This window comes from Pezoporus flaviventris, unplaced genomic scaffold (assembly GCF_033815535.1).
Source record: "Pezoporus flaviventris isolate CSIRO_AGI_PZ_B2104156 unplaced genomic scaffold, CSIRO_AGI_Pfla_v1 ptg000001l, whole genome shotgun sequence".
Lineage (NCBI taxonomy): Eukaryota > Metazoa > Chordata > Aves > Psittaciformes > Psittacidae > Pezoporus > Pezoporus flaviventris.
Window position 1 is genome coordinate 28,310,624 of NW_026892549.1, and position 22,526 is coordinate 28,333,149.

General features: G+C 38.5%; 1 protein-coding gene across 2 annotated transcripts in view; it reads left to right on the forward strand.

The window, feature by feature from the left end:
* OGDHL (oxoglutarate dehydrogenase L) overlaps positions 1-22,526 on the forward strand; it is a 47,574-nt gene that overhangs the window by 15,938 nt on the left and 9,110 nt on the right. Inside the window, exons 6-16 of one of the 2 annotated variants that reach the window (XM_061449813.1) lie at positions 2,586-2,732; positions 3,332-3,422; positions 3,922-4,101; positions 4,480-4,608; positions 4,983-5,162; positions 5,428-5,580; positions 5,967-6,069; positions 6,658-6,786; positions 7,833-7,983; positions 10,484-10,611; positions 12,006-12,165. In XM_061449813.1, the coding sequence (XP_061305797.1) occupies positions 2,586-2,732; positions 3,332-3,422; positions 3,922-4,101; positions 4,480-4,608; positions 4,983-5,162; positions 5,428-5,580; positions 5,967-6,069; positions 6,658-6,786; positions 7,833-7,983; positions 10,484-10,611; positions 12,006-12,016 (1,402 nt within the window). In that variant the 3' untranslated portion in view covers positions 12,017-12,165. Of the gene's footprint in view, positions 1-2,585; positions 2,733-3,331; positions 3,423-3,921; positions 4,102-4,479; positions 4,609-4,982; positions 5,163-5,427; positions 5,581-5,966; positions 6,070-6,657; positions 6,787-7,832; positions 7,984-10,483; positions 10,612-12,005; positions 12,166-20,295; positions 20,475-22,526 lie in introns of those variants that run through there. The other variant, XM_061449803.1, reaches the window with a different exon arrangement.

The window sequence follows — 22,526 nt, forward strand, 5'->3', positions numbered from 1 at the left end:
GCTTGCAGAGATAAGCTGGGGAAAAAAATGTTTCAACAGACTAGTATTATGAATCTGTACTATAGATTCGTAATTTCAGAAAATAGGTGTCAGAACAACACTGGATACTGATCTGCTGCTGTATTCTATCTACTGTGCATCTTTGTAGCACCATGATCAAAGGAAGCCATCCTAATGGTCAGCTCAGGAAGAATTTCTAGATGGGTGAGGTGTCCCTGCCCATTGCAGGGGGATTGGAACTAGATGATCTTAAGATCGCTTCCAACCCCAACCATTCTACAATTCTATGGGTGAAGTGTTGACATGAGCATTGTTTGACTTGCTGGGATGGTAACAGTTTCTTTGGAAAGCTGTGCCAGGATGGGACTGGGTTTGAGAGGCATAATGTGATTTCAAGTCCTGTTTTTTCCATTTTTCTTTTGAGTTATGCCAAGATGTGCTGTATGGTTGCATGACCTGGCAGCAGGGGTTTTGGTCTCTGCAATATATGAATGCATGCTTGGAAACAGCTTATTGATCTCTTCCACTGTGGCAATCTGTATGGAAATACTGTGATCCCAGAGACTGAATTACTGTCTTGCCCCTAGAACAAGAGTGTATTCTCAGGCACATGATTTATTACAGTTCTTACAATTTGAAACAGTTTGTATATCCTTTTGATAAACACAAGAGTTAGAAATTTATAAAAATACATTTTTGTGCTAAGCTTCTATTTTAAAAGACTTAAAAATGAAACACTTATTGAAGGTGTTGGAAGATATTTTTTGCCAGGTATTTTGTTTGCCAATATTATAGCAAGATTGTCTCATTAAAAGTTTAATTTAAACAGAAATAAAAAAAGTCACTTAGTGGCCAGGTGAATATTGCACTTGAGTAAGTTTGTTTAACAAGCCCTCAGCATCTCCATTTATCTTGAGGCAAGAATTCTGCTTTCATTCCTGTGTAAGCTGTGGAAAGATGTGGGGTTTCTAGAAGCATGAAGGAGTCAAACATTCATCTTCTGCCAAATTTCTGGTTGTGCTCTTGAGATTTGTAGCTTTGTAAAGCAGATAGTAATAATTTTGCTCAAGAATACCATTTTCAAAAATGTTCATTCCAAGTACTACATAGTTCAGTACTCAAAACTGAATTTTAAAGTCAGATTTCTCATCCTTTGTTCTCTGTATGTTCTCATCCTGTTCACTGTATGTTATTGAACAAAGGGTCATTTTTAACTATTCCTCCTGTAAAAGTACTCTCTGTATATCTTTGAGCTACTGTGGGTATGCATTAGTAAACAATGTGTCGTGGTTTAAGCCCAGCCGCTTAACTCAATCCCACCCAGCTGCCTGCTCACCCCTGTCCCTTTTCCCCTCCCCAGGTGGGATGGAGAATAGAAAGAATGTAAACCCCACAGATGCGACTGTAAAACAGTGTAGTTCTGTAATAGTGGCAGTTTGCCTCAAATAATGAACTTTCTGCTTGTCCAGTACTGGCTTGCTGCAGCAGTAAGGAAGAAAACAGTGTGTACACCACTTTGATTTGTCATGTGGGACTTGCTGTTCACATGGGACTTCACTTGCAGTTTGTATAAACTGGCATAGCCCATCAGACTTCCCTGAGGAATTCTGATAGCATAACTCAGCTGAGGGTCTGGCTTGTTGCTTGGATGGTTGAATTGTAAGGGTATATTGATGGGCGAGGTAAGGAAAGTCTTTCAGCAGCTCTTCATTTCACTGCTTTTAGGACTTCAATCTAAAGAGGTAAATGTCAGCATTCTAAGTGAGGAATAGGGCAAGTATTAATGGATTATGGCAGTGTTATGAGTTGAAGCATTGCACAGATGACTTAACCAATACAGTTATTTTCATGAAGATGTATTTTCTTTGCCTTTTGTATCCCCAAGCTTTACAACATATAATCCTTTCAATGTCTGTTAAAAAGTACTTTTTAAACACTCACATTGCCTCTGGCCCAAATGCATTAAAGAATGAAAGAACATAGAGCTGTCTGGGATTGACATCTTTTTCCAGCTGAAGCTGAGGCAGAAATATCAGTGTCCTAGCTCTTTCTGGCACATTACTAGCTGTTACATCACATGGTCTGAGAGGAGCCCTGCTGTTGAATAGGACCTGTGAAGTAGGTGTGCTTTCTGCTGTGGTTTTCTACAAGCATTTAATTATTACTTCCAGAAAATGCAGGCTCTGTTCTGTTTTCTTTAGTCCATAGAAGAGACTTCTTTGCATCACTCAGCCTTCCCAGTTGCCAGTATATGTTTTGTGTACATAGGAAGGAGCAGTGTTTAACTTGGGAAGTGAATTTTGTCTGAGGTGGAGACTCATCTTCCTGTCTGAATTGTTTCAAAGTCCCAGCAAATACTTCTCAGAGGAGAAAGATTGCTTAATTCTCTCCTATGTCTCCTCTCTACACGTGGCTTGCTTCCAGAGGCTTAAAAGCATGTGTATTCACGTATGTTTTAAAACAGTGTAATGTAATGTTATTTGCTAAAGGATGTTTAACAACAAATAAGATTTTGTTACATCAGCTTAATATAAACACTGTTTCTTGTTTTGGTTATGTTTTGTTTTGTTTTCTTTTTGGCAAAGATTTGAAGACTTCCTTGCTCGCAAGTGGTCTTCCGAAAAGAGATTTGGTTTGGAAGGATGTGAAGTAATGATTCCTGCACTTAAGACCATCATTGACAAATCCAGTGAAATGGGAATTGAATATGTTATAATGGGGATGCCTCATAGGTAATGTTGATGGATACCTCCCGGTACCTCCCAGCAGATGAGTCTTAAAACAAATTTTGAGTTCTAGAAGTTTATTAAGGAACTTGATATTAAGAGCATCTAGTGTAGCAAGAGTTGGACGTAGCAAGTAATGGAAACACAGAACTGTAACAAATACCTGTCAGTGTGTGTAACAAATACCTGTCAGTGAGGGCTACAGGCTTCAAAGGTAAACGCTAGCAAAACTCTCTTCAGTGTTCTTTGAAGGGGCAAGCAAATGGGGCAGCAGCAATGGTATCTATCCCATTGCATAGAGTCTAGAACTGAGATGGCTTGGCAAGATAGTATCAAACTTACTTTTGCAGTCTGCCTTTAATTAATTATTAATGTCATTATATTAAGACTGTTAGATAGCTACAAAATTCATCGCGCCTACTTGGGTAAACAAGGAGGAGCTTTGCAATGGGAAGAAGGGTAGAATGAAGGGTTTCAGGTTCAAAAGTTCAAAGTGAACTTCTTGTGAATTGCTGACAGGATGGCTTGCTGATTTTATAAGCTTCATTCTGTTCACTCTATTATTACCATTTTTGAGACATAACTGTGTTTGGAATTTTTTTTAGAGGTAGACTGAATGTGTTGGCTAATGTAATCCGAAAAGAGCTGGAGCAGATCTTCTGTCAGTTTGATCCTAAACTTGAAGCAGCTGATGAGGTAAGATGCTTCTCCAATAGATCTGTGTAGAGAGGTCAACATTCAAGGTAGTGTTATAGTCATTTTGCTCATGTTTATTATGAAAAGAGCATTGTCAGCTGCTGAAATGCGTGTCTTCTTTTGTAGTTTGAGCAATATGATTTGGCAAAGTTTCTTAACAAATTTAAAGACTGTACTGTACCTCTAATACGCAGAAGGTATCTCAGGAATGATTATGGATAGTTAAGTTCCAGGTCATTTGACTGAGTTTGTAATCCCTAAGCATATTTCTTTGTTTTATATAAATGAAAGGAGGGTTGATATTTTGTAAATATTTATCTGAAAATAAAATAGGAGCAATGCTCCAGTTTGAAATTATGGTGTCATGCTCATAGTACATATTGAGGTACAGTTAGCAAGATGCATTTTTCAGACTGAAAGCACAACTTTTTGGTGTAGTCAAGAGGATGCAACTGATATAAATGGCATTCCTGAATTGTGACTATGTTTTGCATGTTAGGGATCTGGGGATGTAAAATATCATCTGGGAATGTACCATGAGAGGATCAACCGAGCAACAAACAAGAAAATCACTCTGTCCCTGATGGCTAACCCTTCTCACTTGGAAGCAGTTGATCCCGTTGTGCAAGGGAAAACAAAAGCTGAACAGTTTTATCGGGGAGATACAGCAGGGAAGAAGGTAAATATTGTTTAATGTAGTAACACTTATTGATAACTTTTCATTTTTTTAATAAGAATAGCTTACGAGTAGTTTTGTATCACGGAGTCTTTCTCTTTTCCTCTTACACAAAAGGGATATATCACCTGTTGAACTAGATAAGGTTTTTGACATGCTACCTCAAGGGTAACTTCAGGAAGTAGGCTTAAACTTTCTTTCATTTGTGAACTAAGCAAAGACAGCAGAATGCTGAGAATTCTCTGGTTTATTATAAAAAGACAGTTCTATTTTGTAAGCATTACAGAAATATGGAGCAAAAAAATCCTGCTGAGAGGATTAAATTGCAGTTTTGCTTTCTAATATATGTGTGTGGATATGTATGTATAATTCTTCCTTTAGGTTATGTCCATATTATTGCATGGGGATGCTGCCTTTGCAGGACAAGGAGTGGTTTATGAGACATTTCATCTTAGTGACCTGCCATCTTATACCACGAATGGCACTATTCACGTTGTGGTCAACAACCAGGTAACAAGTAGAGCGTTTTCCAATCAGTTTGTTTTCTGAATAGTTGCTAGTGTATTTGGTTTTATTTTTGTTTTCATTAGCTGGGTGCATTGTCCCCTCTGTTCATTAGAATGGTTAGGATGTTTCTGAAAATTATCATAGTATCTAGCAACTCTTACTGAGTAATATTTTATTAACTATATTTATTTCATTCCATTTGTGAATTAAGTGTTTGTTTTGTTTGTTTTTAAGGAAACAAAATGTAGCTAGCTAGCCAAAATGAAAAGCTGATACTACTGCTGTCTAAATGACTATTAAATGCAAATCTTAAATATTTTAAATGAAGTAGGGGGTGATGCCCAACTTATTTTAATGGAATTTTCTGGAATTTTTAGATTGGCTTCACCACAGACCCCCGTATGGCCCGTTCATCTCCATATCCTACTGATGTTGCTCGTGTGGTCAATGCTCCCATTTTTCATGTGAATGCTGATGACCCTGAAGCAGTAATGTATGTGTGCAGTGTAGCTGCAGAATGGCGAAACACATTCAATAAAGATGTGGTGGTTGACTTGGTAGGTCTTGATTTTTTTCATTCTGTGTATTATGTACTACTTTCTTGCTTTTATGTGGGTTAGAAGACCCAGTAAAGAAACATACTTTGATTTTAATGGCCTTTAGTTTCTTTATTTAAACAAAGTAAAACAGTAATAGGTCCACAAGAATCGATAATTGTTTTTATACCTCCTAAAACCTCCTAAAATCTCTGTAAAACTATTAAATGGAAAGATTGCATTTTACATTTCTTCCTACTGACAGAAACCATCTTTCCCGTTGTAGGTTTGCTACCGTAGGAGGGGGCACAATGAAATGGATGAACCGATGTTCACCCAGCCTCTAATGTACAAGCAGATTCATAAGCAGGTGCCAGTGCTGAAGAAGTATGCTGACAAACTGATTGCAGATGGGACTGTAACACTGCAGGAGTTTGAGGTACATATTGGCAGAGTTAAAGCAAACTTAAGAAACTGTCAGTAGGAAGACATGAATGGCATTGTATAATGTTTGCTTAAGTGTGACTGTCAGCTATGTTTGATACTTCAGTTCTGTCTCATTCTAGAGTAATACTTACAAATTCAGCTCTTGGTACTCTCCTTTGTAGCACTTGTTTAATAAACTAAATAATTTATTTAGAGTAATGTGGGTAAGCATGTCTCTAGAAGGCAATTTGATCCTAGATAAAATTGAATTGTTTGCATAATTGTGATTTTCTTCAGAAGTTAAATAACTGGGCGTTTTATACTGAGTGATAGGTCTCATCTGTAAGATACAAAGGTGTTAAGTTTATCTGTTTTAAAATGAGAGTTTTTGTTTTACAGGAAGAAATTGCAAAGTATGATAGAATATGTGAAGAAGCATATACTAGATCTAAAGATAATAAGATCCTACATATCAAGCACTGGCTCGATTCACCTTGGCCTGGTGAGGAGCGTCCTTTCACTTATCCTAGTGTTAATATTGTTGTGCTTTTATTTTAAGTCCATATTCTAGGACTCTTAAATTCTTTTTATCAGACAGTGTTCCTTTAAAACAGAATATGTGACCTTTGTTTTGCCCCTGTTAATAGTAAATAAAACATTCTGCCAGATCAGCTTGGAAGAGATGCTTTTGTTAAAAACTATGCAAAGTAAGGTGTGACTTTGAAAAAGATATCTTTTCAGTTTAGTAGAGAAGTGTTTTTCCTGCAATATTAATAGTGTCTCTGCCTTCAGAGATTATTTTTTTTTGAGGGATTGAAGTGCCATATGCCTTTTATTGGCTGCCTCTGCCCACATAGTTGGACTTCACAGGTTATAAAGACAGAAACAAAAAAAATCATTGTGTACCTGTAAGATTAAGTTCTGTTGTCATATAATCAAAACGATCCTGTCTCCCAGTGAAAGGTGAAGAACTAGGTTTAGATTGCTGCTTAGAATGTCTTAAGAGTTGTGAGTTTTTAAATTAGTTGTAGATAGTGTAGGTATATCTTGATCAGTCCTTGAACATCTCACTACATTTTTTTACTTCCAGGATTCTTTAATGTGGATGGAGAACCCAAGAGTATGTCTTGTCCTCCAACTGGCATTTCAGAAGACCTGCTGACTCATATTGGCAATGTAGCGAGTTCAGTGCCAGTCAAAGACTTCAAAATACATGCAGGTCAGCTATATTCTTCATTTCTCCTGGTGGCTGGGTTTCTTGCTCAGATTTTATGTTTCTGCTGCTGGGTTGTTTTCTAAAGAGGAAAATGCCTGTGACTTTTATTTTAACTCTTCCATCCTATGGGCAAGGAGAATGTGACAGTTAACATCCTGCTGCTTATTCTCAGCATAATGTTCTTTCAGTATCATGCCACTTCTGGTCCTTACCTCATTTTAATGAGATTTTCCTCTGAGGGTGGTAAAAGTCTCTTTATAATGTTAACACCTCCTTTCATTCTTCAAGTCCTTGTGGTAAATGCTGCCTCTATGCAGCGGGTTTGTGGACTTACTGGAAAGTAAGGCACCCATCTCAGGAAGCACTATTAATGTGGTTTTTTTAACGCTAAAACCAGTGGTAATATGAGGTGCACCTATGACACTTTTTTTGTAGTTAGATAACTTTCTATGTGGGAATATATCTAACTTGTGTTTTGTCTTACCAAGTTATAAAACCTTCACTGTAAGAAAACAGCTCTTGTTTGCCAACTGAAAAGCTGTTGGCAGCTGCTACAAATTTCCCATTTATATGATATTCGTAGTATTGATCAATCCATCCTGTTTCACTTTGCAGCATCTCCAGAAGTCCAGTAAGACAAATGCCAAGGAAAAATGAGAGTGAGAAAGAGAGAAGAAAAAAAAATATCATGAACCCAATAGCCGATATTTTCAGTCTCTTATAAAACAGTACTTGGTGTTAGAGGTGTGAAAATAAATCTTTAGGAAGAAGTATTTCACCATGAGTCTTTTTTTATTGTCCTCAGTAGTTTCTGACACAGCCAGTCTTATTTTCTTCTTCTAAACCAAGGTATGAACATTATGCAACGCTTTGCCTAGGAAACAAGTTATTTTACTTTGCTAGCACCTTAATTCTAGAAGAACAACTTGTCGACCCTATTAGGATCTATGTTTGAGTTAGCCAGTGGGGAAGGAGGATGGTGAATATAATATGAATATAAAAGACCTCTCAAGTAAGTCCATTGATTTTTGATATTTATTCCTATATAGGTCTCTCTCGGATTTTGAGAGCCCGCTTGGAAATGACCAAGAACAGGGTAGTTGACTGGGCCTTAGCAGAATACATGGCTTTTGGCTCTTTTCTAAAAGAAGGAATCCACGTCCGACTAAGCGGACAGGATGTGGAGAGGGGTACTTTTAGGTGAGTACAATGATAACTGTTAAATGCTGTCCCATACTTAAAGAAACACCTTGGCATTTTTCAAACAGTATGGTGATCTGTGGGGAAGGGCAAGTTGGGGCTGTTCAGCATCAGTCTGAATGTTCTACATTCTGGCACTCAAGAGTAATCGAATCTCCTGTGTCTCTGTATGCAGCATTTTAAAGAATTGTATTTAAAGCAGAGCAAATGTTCTTAGATATTTTCTTCCTTTTTTTGCTGAAAAAGAGAAATATGTAATTTTTCTTTCTGCTTTTTAACTAAAAATTCAGCTGCAATTCATCCAATTGCTGAGAAGTAAAAGAAGGGTATTTGCTGATGCAGATCATGTAGTCTTTTAAATACCATTCCAGTGGTGGCTACCTGAAGCTTGGGTATCCTGTGAGCAAGCATGTTGATAATTGGCAAGCCTTTTTAAAGTGAAATAAGGTCCTTTGTACTGAGACTACATATGACTGTGGAGCTTGAAGGAATGCAAAATCTGATAATTCGGTAAAGTATATACAGTTCTGCCTTACCTGATTCTCCATGGAGTAACATGTTAACGATGTGTTTAATTGCAGCCTTTGATGTGAAGCTCATTGCTGGGGGTGAATGAACTAGCAGCTGCACTATGCTTCATTGTGAATGCTTGCAGAAAAGAGAGATAAATTTCAGTGCCTGTCTTCTCTGGAACAGTGCTGTGTTTCTGTGCTGAGGTTCATTTAGTATCCAGTCTTTTGGACGTTCTTCTTTTGCTCCTATAAAAAAATGCCATGTTTAACAAAATCCTTTGGACAAGACATGAAAACAAAACTGAAAATCGTGACATTTCCACCCCCTACCCCTCTGATTTCTTATCCTCATTCACTTCAGTACTGTGGTCTTGTAAAGTGGTGATCCCCTCCTAGGAGAGGAACATACATGTTCATTGTTGAGCAGACTACTGACTTGTTTCAGGAGGGTACCTAGTTGTGTCTAGCACACACCTATAGACTTGTCATGAGAATAGTATTCTCAGTTCTTTGCTTTGGTGGAAGAGGATTTTCCAGAACAGTCATCCAGGTTTTTCTTGATGTTTAAGATAAAAATAATTGTTATGCTCACAGCAACATAGGGAAAAAAATAAAAAACTTGTTCAAATAAAAACCTATTCAAGTTGTTGAAGAGTAGCTAAGGATTCATGTGCCATCTGGATTTTATTAGTCTTATCAATAGGCAGAAGCTGGATAAAGCTGCAGATAGAACCACTGGGCCCCTTCTCATCTTGGAGGGAAAGAAAGGGGAAGAGAGAGACTTGATTTTGTACTGATTTGATGTCAGTAAACCTGAGAATTGCACAACAGCAATTATCTGGCTTGTATGTACATTTCTGGCTGTCTGTCTATGGTCATTGTAATCACCTTTTGCTGGGGAAACACAAAACTTTGTGCTGAAGAAGCTTATCGCCTAGCTAGACCTTCTATCTTTGGCTGAATGGCAAAAATAACATAATGGTGGCAAAAAGATTTTCTGCTTAACAGCTGTCTAGTATGTCTGTTTTCCCCTTTCTGTCTACTTCCCTCCCTATGCTTTGCTTCAAATATTCTGTGTTTCCCTGGCCTTATATTGTTGACTGCTAAATAAATTTCAGAGCTCTTTTGCTACCATTTGTTTTATAGCAAAGGGAAGCACAAAAAGATTCAGTCACCAGTTCAGTGTTGGCATCTATACAACACACAGTAGTTGTTACCAGTATAATAACTGTCCTTATGTTAGCAGTTGTAAAGCTGGACATATTGGTGTGATTCACTCAGTTAGTCTGCTCAGGGAGTTAATGGATTACAGTAATTACTTCAGTCATCTCTGTTTTGGTAGCATTCCTCTGTGCCTCATTCTAATGTTGATTAATGGTGTTCTGTAGAACTGTAAATGGTGCATGTGAATGGAAATAACAGGAAAGAGGATACAACTGCTTCAAGTCTTCTTGCTGAGATTTCATTCGATTACATTTTTGCATAAAAGACAAATAACAGTTTATTTAAGGAAAAGATTAATAGAATTTGCCAGGGAGGTAAAGTGAAACACTTTTAATAAAAATTTTATTCATCCTTTTGTTTGTTTGTTTGGGTTTTCATTTGGTTTTGTTTGGGTTTGTTTTGGGTTTTTTGGTGTTTTTTTTTTTTTTTTTTTTTTTTACTTTAAATGGTCTGTTCTATAGCAACAACCTCCATACTCCTTTTCCCCTTCCCCCTAGTTCTTCTAGGGACAAGGTATTTTCAGTTTCCGTGAGTGCTTGAAATCAAGCTTGTATAGTCAAAGTCCCTATAGTGCAGCAATTGTATTTAGACAGGTAACTGTATCACTAGATTTCAGCCAAACCACGGTTGTGTGTAAAGCAAAGGGAACTATGTTGCTTGCATGCTTTCTAGGACATAGGGTTGAAGGTTTGTCTTTCAAAATAGGTCTGTTAAAGCCCAAAGTTATTTTTAACTAATAAATTGCTTTCAACAACTATTTGCAGCCATCGGCATCATGTGCTTCATGATCAAGAAGTTGACAAGAGAACGTGTGTTCCCATGAATCATCTCTGGGAGCAGCAGGCCCCCTATACCGTGTGTAACAGCTCCCTTTCTGAATACGGTGTTTTAGGTATGTCTTGGGGTAATTTTCTGATAGACCTTAATAAGTCTTAAACAAGATGTAGGAAATTATGACTGCTAATTTAAAGGTATTTTTTTCAGACCTTGCTTTAATGTGGTTAAGCTTTCTGGGTGCAAAGTTTTACTTTGTTACTTGAGTTTGACAAGTCTAAAACCAAACCTCTCCTGCTTAGTAGCATTTAATAATAAGCAAACTCTGCCTTTGTGATATTTTGACATTATCATAATAGTCATGTTTTTGATCAGGTGTGAACCAGGAATTACAGAACAGGGGCCTAAAATCCAATCAAAATGCCTTAAGCTGATTTCCCTCCACCCCCTGATAAAAGAAGTTCTATCAGGAGATTCAGTAAATTTACCCTCTTCATTGTACGATTTGTCCCTTATCGTCTTCTTACCTTGAATGTTTTTTAAAAAAATCATTGTAGTATAACCTTTAAGCTCAACTTAGGTTTTTATCTTACAGTGTACTATGGTGGGTCTCTGTTTTAATGTATATTTTATTTTTAACATTTTAGAATAAAATAAAAATTAGAGGGAAAACTTCAGCTAGTGTGTGTGTGTGTTTGCTCTTGGGTTTTGTTTCTTTGGTTTGTTTGCTTTCTTTAAATTTTTAATGCCTTGCCTGTGGGATCAGCCATATGAATTTGCAGGTTTTTTTTGCAAAACTTTCTGCACTCTTCAAATAACACACGTATTTGTTTAGGCTGCTTAGAACCTGCTTGTACTTCAGAACTGTAAACTGGGAGACTAAAGTAGTTTTTTGGTGGGTAAGTCGCAGAATCAGTCCCATTAGTATTCAGTGGGACATAACATAGTAATGAGAGAAGATTAATTTCAGAGAATAACATAGCTATACAAGAAGCAGAGCTCAGCAAGAAAGAGAATGGAAAAAAGCTGTAAAGCAGTTATATATGGAAGAGGTATCAGAGCTCTCCCTCTCAGGTTCTGGCATCCCTTAAACAAGCATCTCCCCACATTTTACAATTTTGGGATTCAGCTGAAAGTTTCCATCTTCTGCGGTTGCTCGTGGCAATGCTGGAACATGCACCTAATCCTTTCCCAAAAGGAGAGGAACTGTCAACAGAATCAAGGACACTTTGTAATACAGATATAAAAATCCATGCCAGCTTTATCTGAACTGCTATTCTGAACATGCTAGTTCAAGAAAACAAATACTTGTGATAGCATTACTCATAGTGAATTATATTTTTGGTAGTGGACAGGCATTTTACCTTCAGCCACAGAGAATGGATAACCTCACTGACATGATGAGGGTGGCAAGAGGAATGTGGAGCGCAAAACCAATACATCTGATAATTTATCAAAAATGTTATTGATTCTGTGGATAGATAATGAAATATTTTTTCATATCCATTTCAGAGCTAGTGTGAAGGAAAAGGATGAAGCACTGTAGGAGATGAAGACGGGAATTGATAGCTGCTGTGAAGTTCCAAAAATCTGATTACTTAGTCATTTTTACTTATGCTACATAATACTTATTGCTAATAATATTAAAATTAAAGTGGTATAAAATTGGTAAGCCTTAGTGTGAGCTGAAGAGCTGAGATTCTGGAGGTATTTTTGTTAGCTCTGTGGCAGAATCAGTGTGAACAGAAGTTTGTCTCTCTATAAGCTAATACAGTAACATGTAAACTCTTGTTTGCAAGAGAGGATGTGTATAAACACAATAAAAATAATTGGCGTAGCTAAAAAGCAAGAATTTAATTTCAGAGAGTGATTTTTTTTCTTTCTTTGTTTGTTTCCAATTTCCTGTTCTTTCTCATAGTTTGGTCTGGGCTTTCTTAACTTGAGCCAATTTACAGTGTAGCTGCAAATGTAGTGGGTGTGTCATAGGTTTCTGGTTTTGGTTTTGTTTTATTTGGTTGTTGGTTTTTTTAATATTCAAATAACATATCCAAATGTGAAAGTGACGTGTCTGGATGTGGTTGCAGTTTGATTTTATTCCAAAACTTACACATCAGTAGGTCTTGGAATTTTGCTTCAGCATATGTGATGACAGGTTCTTCAAAACTAATAATATCAAGAGTTTTAGTTGTTAAGAACTTTAAATCCCTTGTGTCTGAACTGTTTTCTAACAGTAAAGGAAATTAAATTTCTAGAAAGAGTTGATGAGATGGATCTTTTTTTCCCCTAGAAATGTCATGTTTCTATGTTGAAGTGATTTTATAATTAAGTTTTCTCTCCTTATCTAGTTTTTATATATCAGGCTTTTTCAACATGTTTACTCCTGTGTATTGTATCTATAGAGAGACAGTGTTGGGATAAGCAGTAGTGCGTGAACATGTGGTATCTCAGTCAAAGAGGAGCTATTAGAATTGTTACCTGTTTGGCCGGTAACATCACCAGGTCTCCTTTTTAGTACATGGAAGAATAAGTGAGTGCTTACAGGTCAATGAGTTGATTCTTCAGGTGTAGCAAAACCCCCAACACTTTATTTTCTCTAACTGCTATTTCTACTTGTCCTGGTTTCAGCTGTGACACTTACTTTTCTTCCTAGTAGCTGGTACAGTGCTGTGTTTTAGCTTTAGTCTGAGAACAGTGCTGATAACATGCTGATGTTTTAGTTGTTGCTAAGTAGCACTTACCCTGGTCAAGGACTGAAACTTTTCAGTCTCTCATGCTCTGCCAGTGAGGAGGGGGACAAGAACCCAAGACGAAGCAGAGACAGGACACCTGACCCAAACTAGCCAAAGGGGTATTCCATGCCACAGCACGTCATGCCCAGTTTATAAACTGGGGGGAGTTATCTGGAAGGCCCAGGTTGCTGCGCAGGTTGGGCTGGGTATTGGTCGCCAGGTGGTGAGCAGTTGTTTTGAGAATCACTGCTGTTTACTGAGTTTTCATTACTTCTCTTGTTCTTTCCTATTATTATCATTATTGTTATTGTTGGTATTCTTTCTATTATCACTATATTGTACTTTAGTTATTGGACTGTTCTTACCTCAACTCTTGGGTTTTAAATTCTTTTGATTCTCCTTGTCCCACCTGGAGGAGGGGAAAAAGGAGAAGTGTGAGTGGCTGCGTGGTGCTGAGTTACTGGCTGGGTTTAGACCACAACCCTACTATATGAGCCTGTTACAAGGAACACTTTGGGATTAGTGGCCTAAAGTGTTTGGTGAGAGTTGAGAAGGTTGTGAGAGGATGTAAATGAAAATGTGTTAAGAATTTAATTTATGACTATGTTAACGTGCAGCACCTCAGAAGCATTTTGGGAATTCCCTTAGTTTCTGTGAATTAGAGCAAAGTAAAAATGGATTGAACAGCCCAGTATGATAAAACTACAGATTATTTTCTTGGCAGGTACATAAACCAAAGGCTGGCATCTCTTCAGAGCTGTGAGCTTTGCACCAAGTTATTGTTGAGCTGGTTAGGAATACCTGGGGTGTAACTGCTCCATTAAAATGATACTCTGGCAAGACTGATTTCACTTCTAAATAAAACTAAGGCAGTCTTGTTAACTTGTAGTTCAAACAGTTGCTTATGTTTTGTACAAAGGAAGCTGTGGAGTGTGTGTACTGGGGCATTAAATCAGAGTATTTAACAACCTCTGATAATTTTATTTGACATCCTATGTTTACTATTTTTAGCTATATCCAGGTTATCGCAATTTAGTTGTGCATCCACTCATCTAGCTATAAATTTTCCCTTTTGCTGAGTCTGAATGTCTTGTAGTATAAATGACAGCTCTGTGAAGTCATTTAAGCTAAAAAGTTTGTCTGAGTTCATTTGCTGGTTGAGATGAAGGAGAAAATCAAGACTAACTTACAGGTGCTCCATGCTACCTGTTTTTTAAATACTTGAAGGAATCTCCAGTCTTTCTTTACTGCCCTCAGTGTTGATTGTCCATCAAGGTGTGATTCTCTGTCAGGTTCAGTAGGAGTTTTGAGCAGCCTTGGGCTGTAGCATCCCGTACTGGGAACTTCCAGGGAATATGCAGGCAAGACACACTTGGGACTAGTGTGTAGTTCAGCAAATTTCTGAACCATGAGACCTGGAGTACAGCTTTTTCAAGAGGGAAGGTCATGTTCAAAACAGAAGATGAAGGGGGGAGGACAGGTATTGATTTAACCTTTTCTTACAATACAGTTCTAGGATGAAATATGTAGTATTGCTACTCATGTAGAACAACATGTTTTTAAGAATGCGAGTAGCAAATGCAGTTATATGTCAGAAATTGTGTTGGGAAATATGACAGACTGAAGTAACCAAGGACCAGGTTTTCAATGGCATCTGTATGGAGCTCTAAGAAGGCATCAGCCTTTCTGTGTAATAGGGTCAGCCACCGGATGGGTGTTAACTTCACTTTCTCCTGGGCTGTGTTTGAGTTTGTGAGAGGATGCATGTCCCTGTGCATGTTCCTGTGCTTAAATTTTCTGTTAAACATAGCAGAAATCTCAATTTGTAACTTTCCTCATTCTGACATTAAGTTCTTGCACTGATAAGCCCTCTATATCCATTAGTTAATGTTCATGCCTTAAGTCACTTTGAAATCATATTGAATTAAGCTGTAGTTTTACTTATGTTAATTGAAAAACTACAGTTCTTACAGCAATCATGAAAAGTGCTGTGGGGGAAAAAAACAGCATAATATGCTGCGTAAGCTGCCACTTTGCTTGACAACACCTCTTTCTCTTCCAGAGTGACAAAAAGAACAGTAAGGGAGCACAGCAGGAGCTGGACTAATAGGAACAAGCATTTCTGCTGCGCCTGTCATCTAGGGACCTTAATGAAGTTCAGCAATTAAAACATTAGTTTTGCAACCTTAGTCAAGTGCTGTGTATTTTTCTTTCCTCTCTCTCCTCAGTTTGGAAGTTTACCAAACTGCTGTGCTGGGTCCTGGTCCCCTGTGACCTGGTGTGCTGAGGCCTGAGTAGCTGCCTGGTGTTCAGGAGCTGGCTGGTAGCTCACCACCACCCTTTGGTGTGCTGATTTTTTACCTGTCATTCTTTGAAAGCTACACCTTGCAGCCTGGTTGTCTTGTTGCTGGATTTCCTCACAGCTTAAGCCTTTCTGTTTCTAGCTGTGTAAGAGTTAATCCTTTAAACTTTGCACAGAATTCTGAAGAAATGTTCAGGTCTTGTCTCTGCAGACACAATAAAAGTTTGCAAGTCTCTGCTGCAGTTTTTTTAACCCTTTACTCTGGTCTGAGGTTGAGCCTTCATGAGGGGCCTGGGTAGAAACCTGCTCCCCTGATGTTTATGTCCCATCTCTAGAACTGTGGGGTCTTTCTAGTTCAGGTCAGCTTCCCTGATCTTGACTCATCTAGTGCCACAACAGATCCCTTTCAGGAGAAACACCTCACCTTCTCCTGGGTTGTTCACCTGTATCTGTCTAGATGACTTTCCACCTATATATATATATATATATATATATACATACACATATATATATATTTAATTTAGCAGTTCAGAACTTGTTCTTTAAATGATTTTCTCCACATGCAGGTAGGAGTAAGTAATTCTTGACAGAATCCCTTGTTATAATCGCTGGTGGAATAGCTTTAATTTTAGGAACTCTCATTGTCATTTGCCAGGTGGAAATTGAGTTCTGGTGTACCAGTGATGGCTTTACCACAAACATATGTTCTGTAAAATAGTAGTCTTGGCAAAACTAATTTCAAAGTATTAATCAGAATGTGTAGATTACATTTGAATATATTTTCCAGATACTTTTATGGCTTGCAGAGGTATCTGTTAGGATCGCACCTTTAATGCAGCTTCACCTGGGTCATTTTCACCTTGTGGAGATTATTGGCACAAAGGCAACAACAGGGTAGCAAATGAGAAATGACACTGTTTTTAACGTGAATTTTAGGGGTGATTTTGGCATATGAAACAGGATTATGTGTGTGCTCTGACTAAGGTTTAAATAAGCATATTGCTCCATACTCTTTGAAAAGCCCTGTGTAATTATTGGTAACTCTAAGCTGTCAAGACCTCAGTTCATTCTTTCTAAAAGCTAGATTACCCTATCCTTACAGAGAGCAGCATATGCACAAATAAGTCTTGAACATATTGCATACTTTCTCAAGCATGTCACCCAATCAGTAGAAATGGTCTCTTAATGCTTGTGTAAAATTAGAATGGGATTCAGGCCTATCTAGGGAAATCTGTTTTTCAGATACCTTTGGGAACACGCCTTGAAGGAGTTGTGTATTTATTTCCCCACTGTTTGCATTGTGCTAAAAAGAATAGAATCGCATAAATAAGGAGGACAGAGATTTAAAATACGTTCTGAAAGAAAGGTCACTCAGGCCAAAGGAATGGTCAGCAAAAGTCATCCTCTTTGGAAATGCACTGTCATGGTGACTCAAAGATGAAGGGCCTTCTGTCTGACTTACCAGTCTCCTTTTGGCCTCTAACTTCCTAGTTGCCTTTTGGTGTGAACATGAGCATCTGCTGGAGTCATGGATGGACTGTTCAGAGTTCAGGAATCCAGAAGCCAAGCGACTCAAAGATTTCTTGCTGGTAAACAAAAAGCTGGGTTGGAACTACCAAAGAGTAGAAGTAGACTGTGAAGACACACTATAAAAACAATATGTAAAACTGTTTTCACTCTGAGTAAAACATTTCACTTGAAGCTCTTGTTGCTTTTTGTCTTACACAGTTAATTTGTCCTGCAGTTGTCCCTCTGCTAACCTTCCAGGAAAGTCTGTATATTGACACTGGCTGAAGAGCCTGATCCTGGAGCAGGAGAAATCCTGTAGTCCCAATTTAGCTGTAATCGTTGAGTAAAGCTAAAGCAATTTCAGTTTCATGCACAGATGATCTATATCAAAACTTCATGTCAAGTGTTGGAAGGATGTTTCTTGTAATTTGTATTGCAGAGGGACTTACTTGATCCATGACTACTCTCACTAGTTTTGTTGAGGGTTTTCCTTGTGGAACAGGACAAGTTAGTTTAAACTTTCTGTAACCACATGTCATTAGTTCTCATTTTTTAAAGGCAGGAATGCTTGTCCTTCACTCTCCTTTTTTTTACTTTTTTTCTTCCCCTCTCTCCCCCCCCTTCCACCCATTTGTTTGTTTGGGTTTTGTTTTTTTTTTTCCAGTAAAGTTTTCAGGGAAGGAACTACTTGTGTATGTCTGTGGTGTTCAGCACATGAAGATGTCAGCCTTAGCTTAGATCTCTGAGTATCTCTCTGATAGAGAATGTACCGTAAAAGTTGAACAAAAAAGAAAAAGGGCAAAGAAAGTTTGAACAGGTTTGACTTGGTCTTGAAATCTTCCTCCATAGCTATGTCAATTACCTGCCACTGACAGCATTAAAGTAACTCATGTGCTGTATGTGCCACATGTTCTCTTCTGCCTCATGATGGCCTGAGAATCTTTCAGTGCTTGGAATGCCAGGCCATCTTAAAGGTACTTTAGGTATTTTTCTATTATTGCTTATATAATTGTTTGGTATTATAGTTCTCTTTGAAGTAATTCTCTTACCCACTGAATTGCAAAAATTGAGCTCTCCTAGAGGGACTGCAGCCTCCAGTTACTAGGGTATGAATCACAAATGATAAGTATATGAGAGATGTCAGCTATTACTTGCAGGTGACCCTGTAAGAAGCCTTCTGTGTATGGAGAATGTCAAGATGCTAAGCTTGTATCTTCCATGGAGCCTGAGTTTTTTGAACTTCCTGAAACTTCTAATTAGAAGAGTTGCATAGTAGGCTTGGCCGGGGCTAGAAACTATAGTTCCAGTGATTTTGAGTTTTAGCAAGAGTTTACTGTAGTTTACTGAATACTGGTGCTCACAAAGCAGTATTGGATTTTACTGATATGTAATATTTAGGAAGCATATTAGGTACCTGACCTATGATTGTATTTGGCTTATAGCCACCTATGGGTCTAGAAAATACTTTCCATAACTCGAAAAAAGAGTTACAACTCAGTATCATAGCTTTTTAAATAAAATGTTGCCACAGCAAAGGTAGTTGCTTTGCAGGTATAGCCTTCAGTGGGAGTCTTCCCATGTTGCAGTTCTGCGTTTGGAAACAGATCTTTATATTGTGTGCAGAATTCAAAAACTTCAACATAAACTGTATTTATCCAGCAAATATTTATTCTATATGTTTATTGAATCAATTTTCCTTCAGTCAGAACCTTAACATCCAGAGCGGTGCTGCATAGCATTCTTTTTTCACTGAGAGCTTTAATTTTTGGGGGGGTTTAATATTTCGAAACTATAGGTGTAGAATATGCGTACAGGTGTTTGCTTAGCACTCCAGGCCTAGCTATATCAAAGTGTGAAAGAAAAATATGAGTAGAGATCAAATATATATTTTTATATTGTTGGATGCATTTAGGTGTTCACTATGGAACATGGTATGGAAAAATGCTTTAAATTTAAGCGGGATCATTAAACTGACACAGGTACATTGCACACAGCTAGGTTTTAATGTTTTGACTTGACACGAAATTCTGCATGTTTTTTAAAGCTACACAGTAGAGGCTGCGTAGCGTATGCAAGCACCCTTGTAGTTTTCTATCTCTGACCTTTGCAGAGCTACTAGAAATCAATTATCTAGCTTACATTGCAGTAGCAGTTTAGGTTTCTTTTCTCTCTTGCCAGTTATCTCCCCAGGACCTGTTTCAGTGCTGGGGCTTTGTTGTACTGCAGCGGGTCTCTCAGTGAGAGCAAAAATTTGTTTCTGCGTTTAAGAGATAGTCGTGGGGCCTGTCAAGAGCTTTCAGTTATGTTTGGTCCTTGGCAAGTTTTAAGAGTGCACAGCAAGCTGCCTGGCTTGCTCTGTGCACAGTACTGGAGTTGCTGTCAGCTGGGCTGCTGCACTATGTCCTGCTGTATTAACCTGACGTGGTGTACTAAGTGGGAATATGTGGCCCTTCTGCTCTGTATGGAGTGATGAGTTTGCAGTTCAAACTGCACAACTTTGGGGAAATTTTTGTACTTACCTGTTATGTAAACCACCTGAAATCTCTGATACAGAGTGGAGAAGGAGGTTATGTCTTTGTGCTTTCACTAGCTGAAGTAGTGATGTCCTGCCCCTGAAGAGCCCCCTGATAACTCTGCCACTGAGGCAGAGACCTAAGGGGTCCTTGACTCTGCCAAACAAAAGATTGTTTACCCAAGCCCCAGATATATCTGCCATGCACCTATTATGTTCAAGCTTTCTTGAAGATCCGAAGACCGTGGTCCTGCCTATTGACTGAAGATGGATGTCACCATTAATTTTGTTCTGCGCCTGCATGAGAGGGAAAAAAAAAAGACAATGTTGTGCAGGGCTGTGCAAGTAATAAAATTAACAAGTAGCTTCTTGTAACAGTCCAGTAATAGACTGTAAGTGGATTTTTACAGGAAAAGATAGTACATACCTCAGTGAGCTCTCAGGAAAACGTCAAACTAAAGTTTGAGTGGAGGGAGGGGTTGTAATTACTCATTTTTAAACGCCTATGATATTCAAATGCTTGAGGAAAAGTTTGAAGGATTGGAGTCAGGATTGGAAAAATGTTATTTGCTAGTCTTCTGATGGAAGTGGTACTACTGAAAACTGCATGATTTATAGCAGGGCTACAAAAATCCAGCTCATGCTCTCATTTTGGTTTTGTTTTAATAATGTTTTTTTTTAAATGAGAAATTAGCAGGATTCTCAGCAGGTCTGTTTCTTTTCTAATTCTTCTGTTTGTTTGGTTCTCAGGTTTTGAACTTGGCTTTGCTATGGCAAGTCCCAATGCCCTGGTGTGTTGGGAGGCCCAGTTTGGTGACTTCCACAACACAGCACAGTGTATAATAGACCAGTTCATCAGCTCTGGCCAGGCCAAGTGGGTTCGTCACAACGGGATCGTCCTGCTCTTGCCACATGGAATGGAAGGAATGGTGAGGCCACTGGTTGGCTTATGCAGGACGTAAATGCTGGCTACTGTGCCTTTGCTGTGGCTGTAAAAGCCAAAGATGTCTTGGGGATCAGTGGCAATACAAAGCTGGGGGGGAGGAAGGCACTATTCAGCATGTTGCACGGTCTCAGTGCTACAGAAAAAATGTGTATAGATTGATTGGTGAGAACCAAAAAAAACTGAGAAGTATTTCAGAGCTCTTAGCTTTGTGTCCTCCTTAGTGGCATGTACCACTTGCCCCCAGTTTTTTTCTTTTTTTTCCTTTTTTTTTTTTGTATCTTTCCCTATGATGCTGTCTTTTACCCCTAGAAAGCTGGATTCTTAGCATACAAAAAGAAAGAAATCATTAGTGTCTATTACTGCTTCCTTGGTCTGATTTTGCATGAAGTAGGTCTGTGTAAATTGTACAAATTCTCTTGCAGTGAAATGGCATTAAACAACTTTAAAACTTCTTAAAAAATCATTGACATTGGGTAACTGTGATATAATAAGAAATTTCCCTCTTTCTGGGAAGGAAAATGCTTCCACTAGCTGTCGATTCTCTTTTCTTTGTGGCTTGCAGAAAGAACTAGACAGTGTCATAGTGGGAAAGGGCATGGGCACGCTCTGTATGTGATGTTATGTGAAGTTCATATCCTCAGTAGAATTGTTCTTCAAATCTTTTAAATTATTTTTAAACATTACATGAACATCATGTCAGGCTAGGTTAATTTTCTCCCTTTTCAAATGTATTAACATTCGTGAATTGATGCATGTATGTTTCTTGCCTTCTACTAAGAAAATCATAGTATGTGCCACAGTGGCAATCTCCATCTGTATAAATGCTGTAGACCCTTTCACTACAAACTGCGTCATTTCCATTCTCACAAACAATTTAGTTTATTTCCATGCAATTATAATCCTGTCCTGATATACCGGGGTGCATTCATATCTTATGAATGTCTTTCTGTGCCCATTTGTGCATAAAGAATAACAGGTCTAATGCTGTTCACAAGATTTTTGATAAATTAAATTTTTGACATACGAATCCTGAGGGGACAGCCTGATTGTGCCCTCAGGAGGAGGGGTGGACCTCTGCAGGGAAGCACTCAGTTGAAGGGAGCTAGTTTTCTGCTGCTTACCATACAGTTAATCTTTCTTTTCTCTTAGCCACTCGGCAGCTAGGATTTGCTGAAACATGCTTATTTTGCTACTAGTGTCAGGTGTTTTTGGAGTATTTAAAAATCCCACCAGGCTACTGAAATCTGTTATCTTCCCAGAGGAGCTTTCCATTACAGGAGTGTTACTCTCTGTAACTACAGTGTTGGGGGCAGAATGATCTGGGGTAGGATTCGTAATGGGGTATGGATCCCTTCACCTCGAGGTCATGCATCCACAGGCAAGCTGGCTGTGATTGAAAGACTGCTGCCTAATGGTTCCTTGGGGACTCATCTGAGAGTAGCTAATGGATTCAGTATAGGTCTCACTGGGTAGGTGGTCACAGTAGAAATAAACCCTACCCCATCCCACACAGCAGTTGCTAGCAATCTGACTGGCAGTGTCAGCAGAGAAATCAAAGATGGATGTGAACATTGAGGCTCTGGATTGAGATTACTGGGGCAGCATATAGATGTGTGTGTTAGGGAAGCCTCACATGTCTCTCCTGCAGTTATTTGCCAGTAACATCTCAGTTTCCAGTGTACTGAATTCAGTGTGCTTGTGAAGCACTATGTTTGTGCATGTATAGGTTGTACTTTTTTGTGTAGGTTTGATTTACGGCAAATAGATTTATACAGCAGAGGTATTGCAATATTGGACTGTTACTGTGCGCCATAGTTTTGCACATCTTTGCTGCTTGTTCTCAAGCCCTTACCCATCTATGATCAGTTTATCTGGCACCTCAGACTTCACAAGAGTAATTGTGCAAGGCATAGTTCTTGGCTGTTACTCCTTTGTTGCCGGGGGCATGTTTTTTTCCTTTGAAGTCCCTTAGTCCATGGAATAGAGTGAATCACAGAATAGTTTGGTTTGGAAGGGACCTTAAAGATGACCTAGT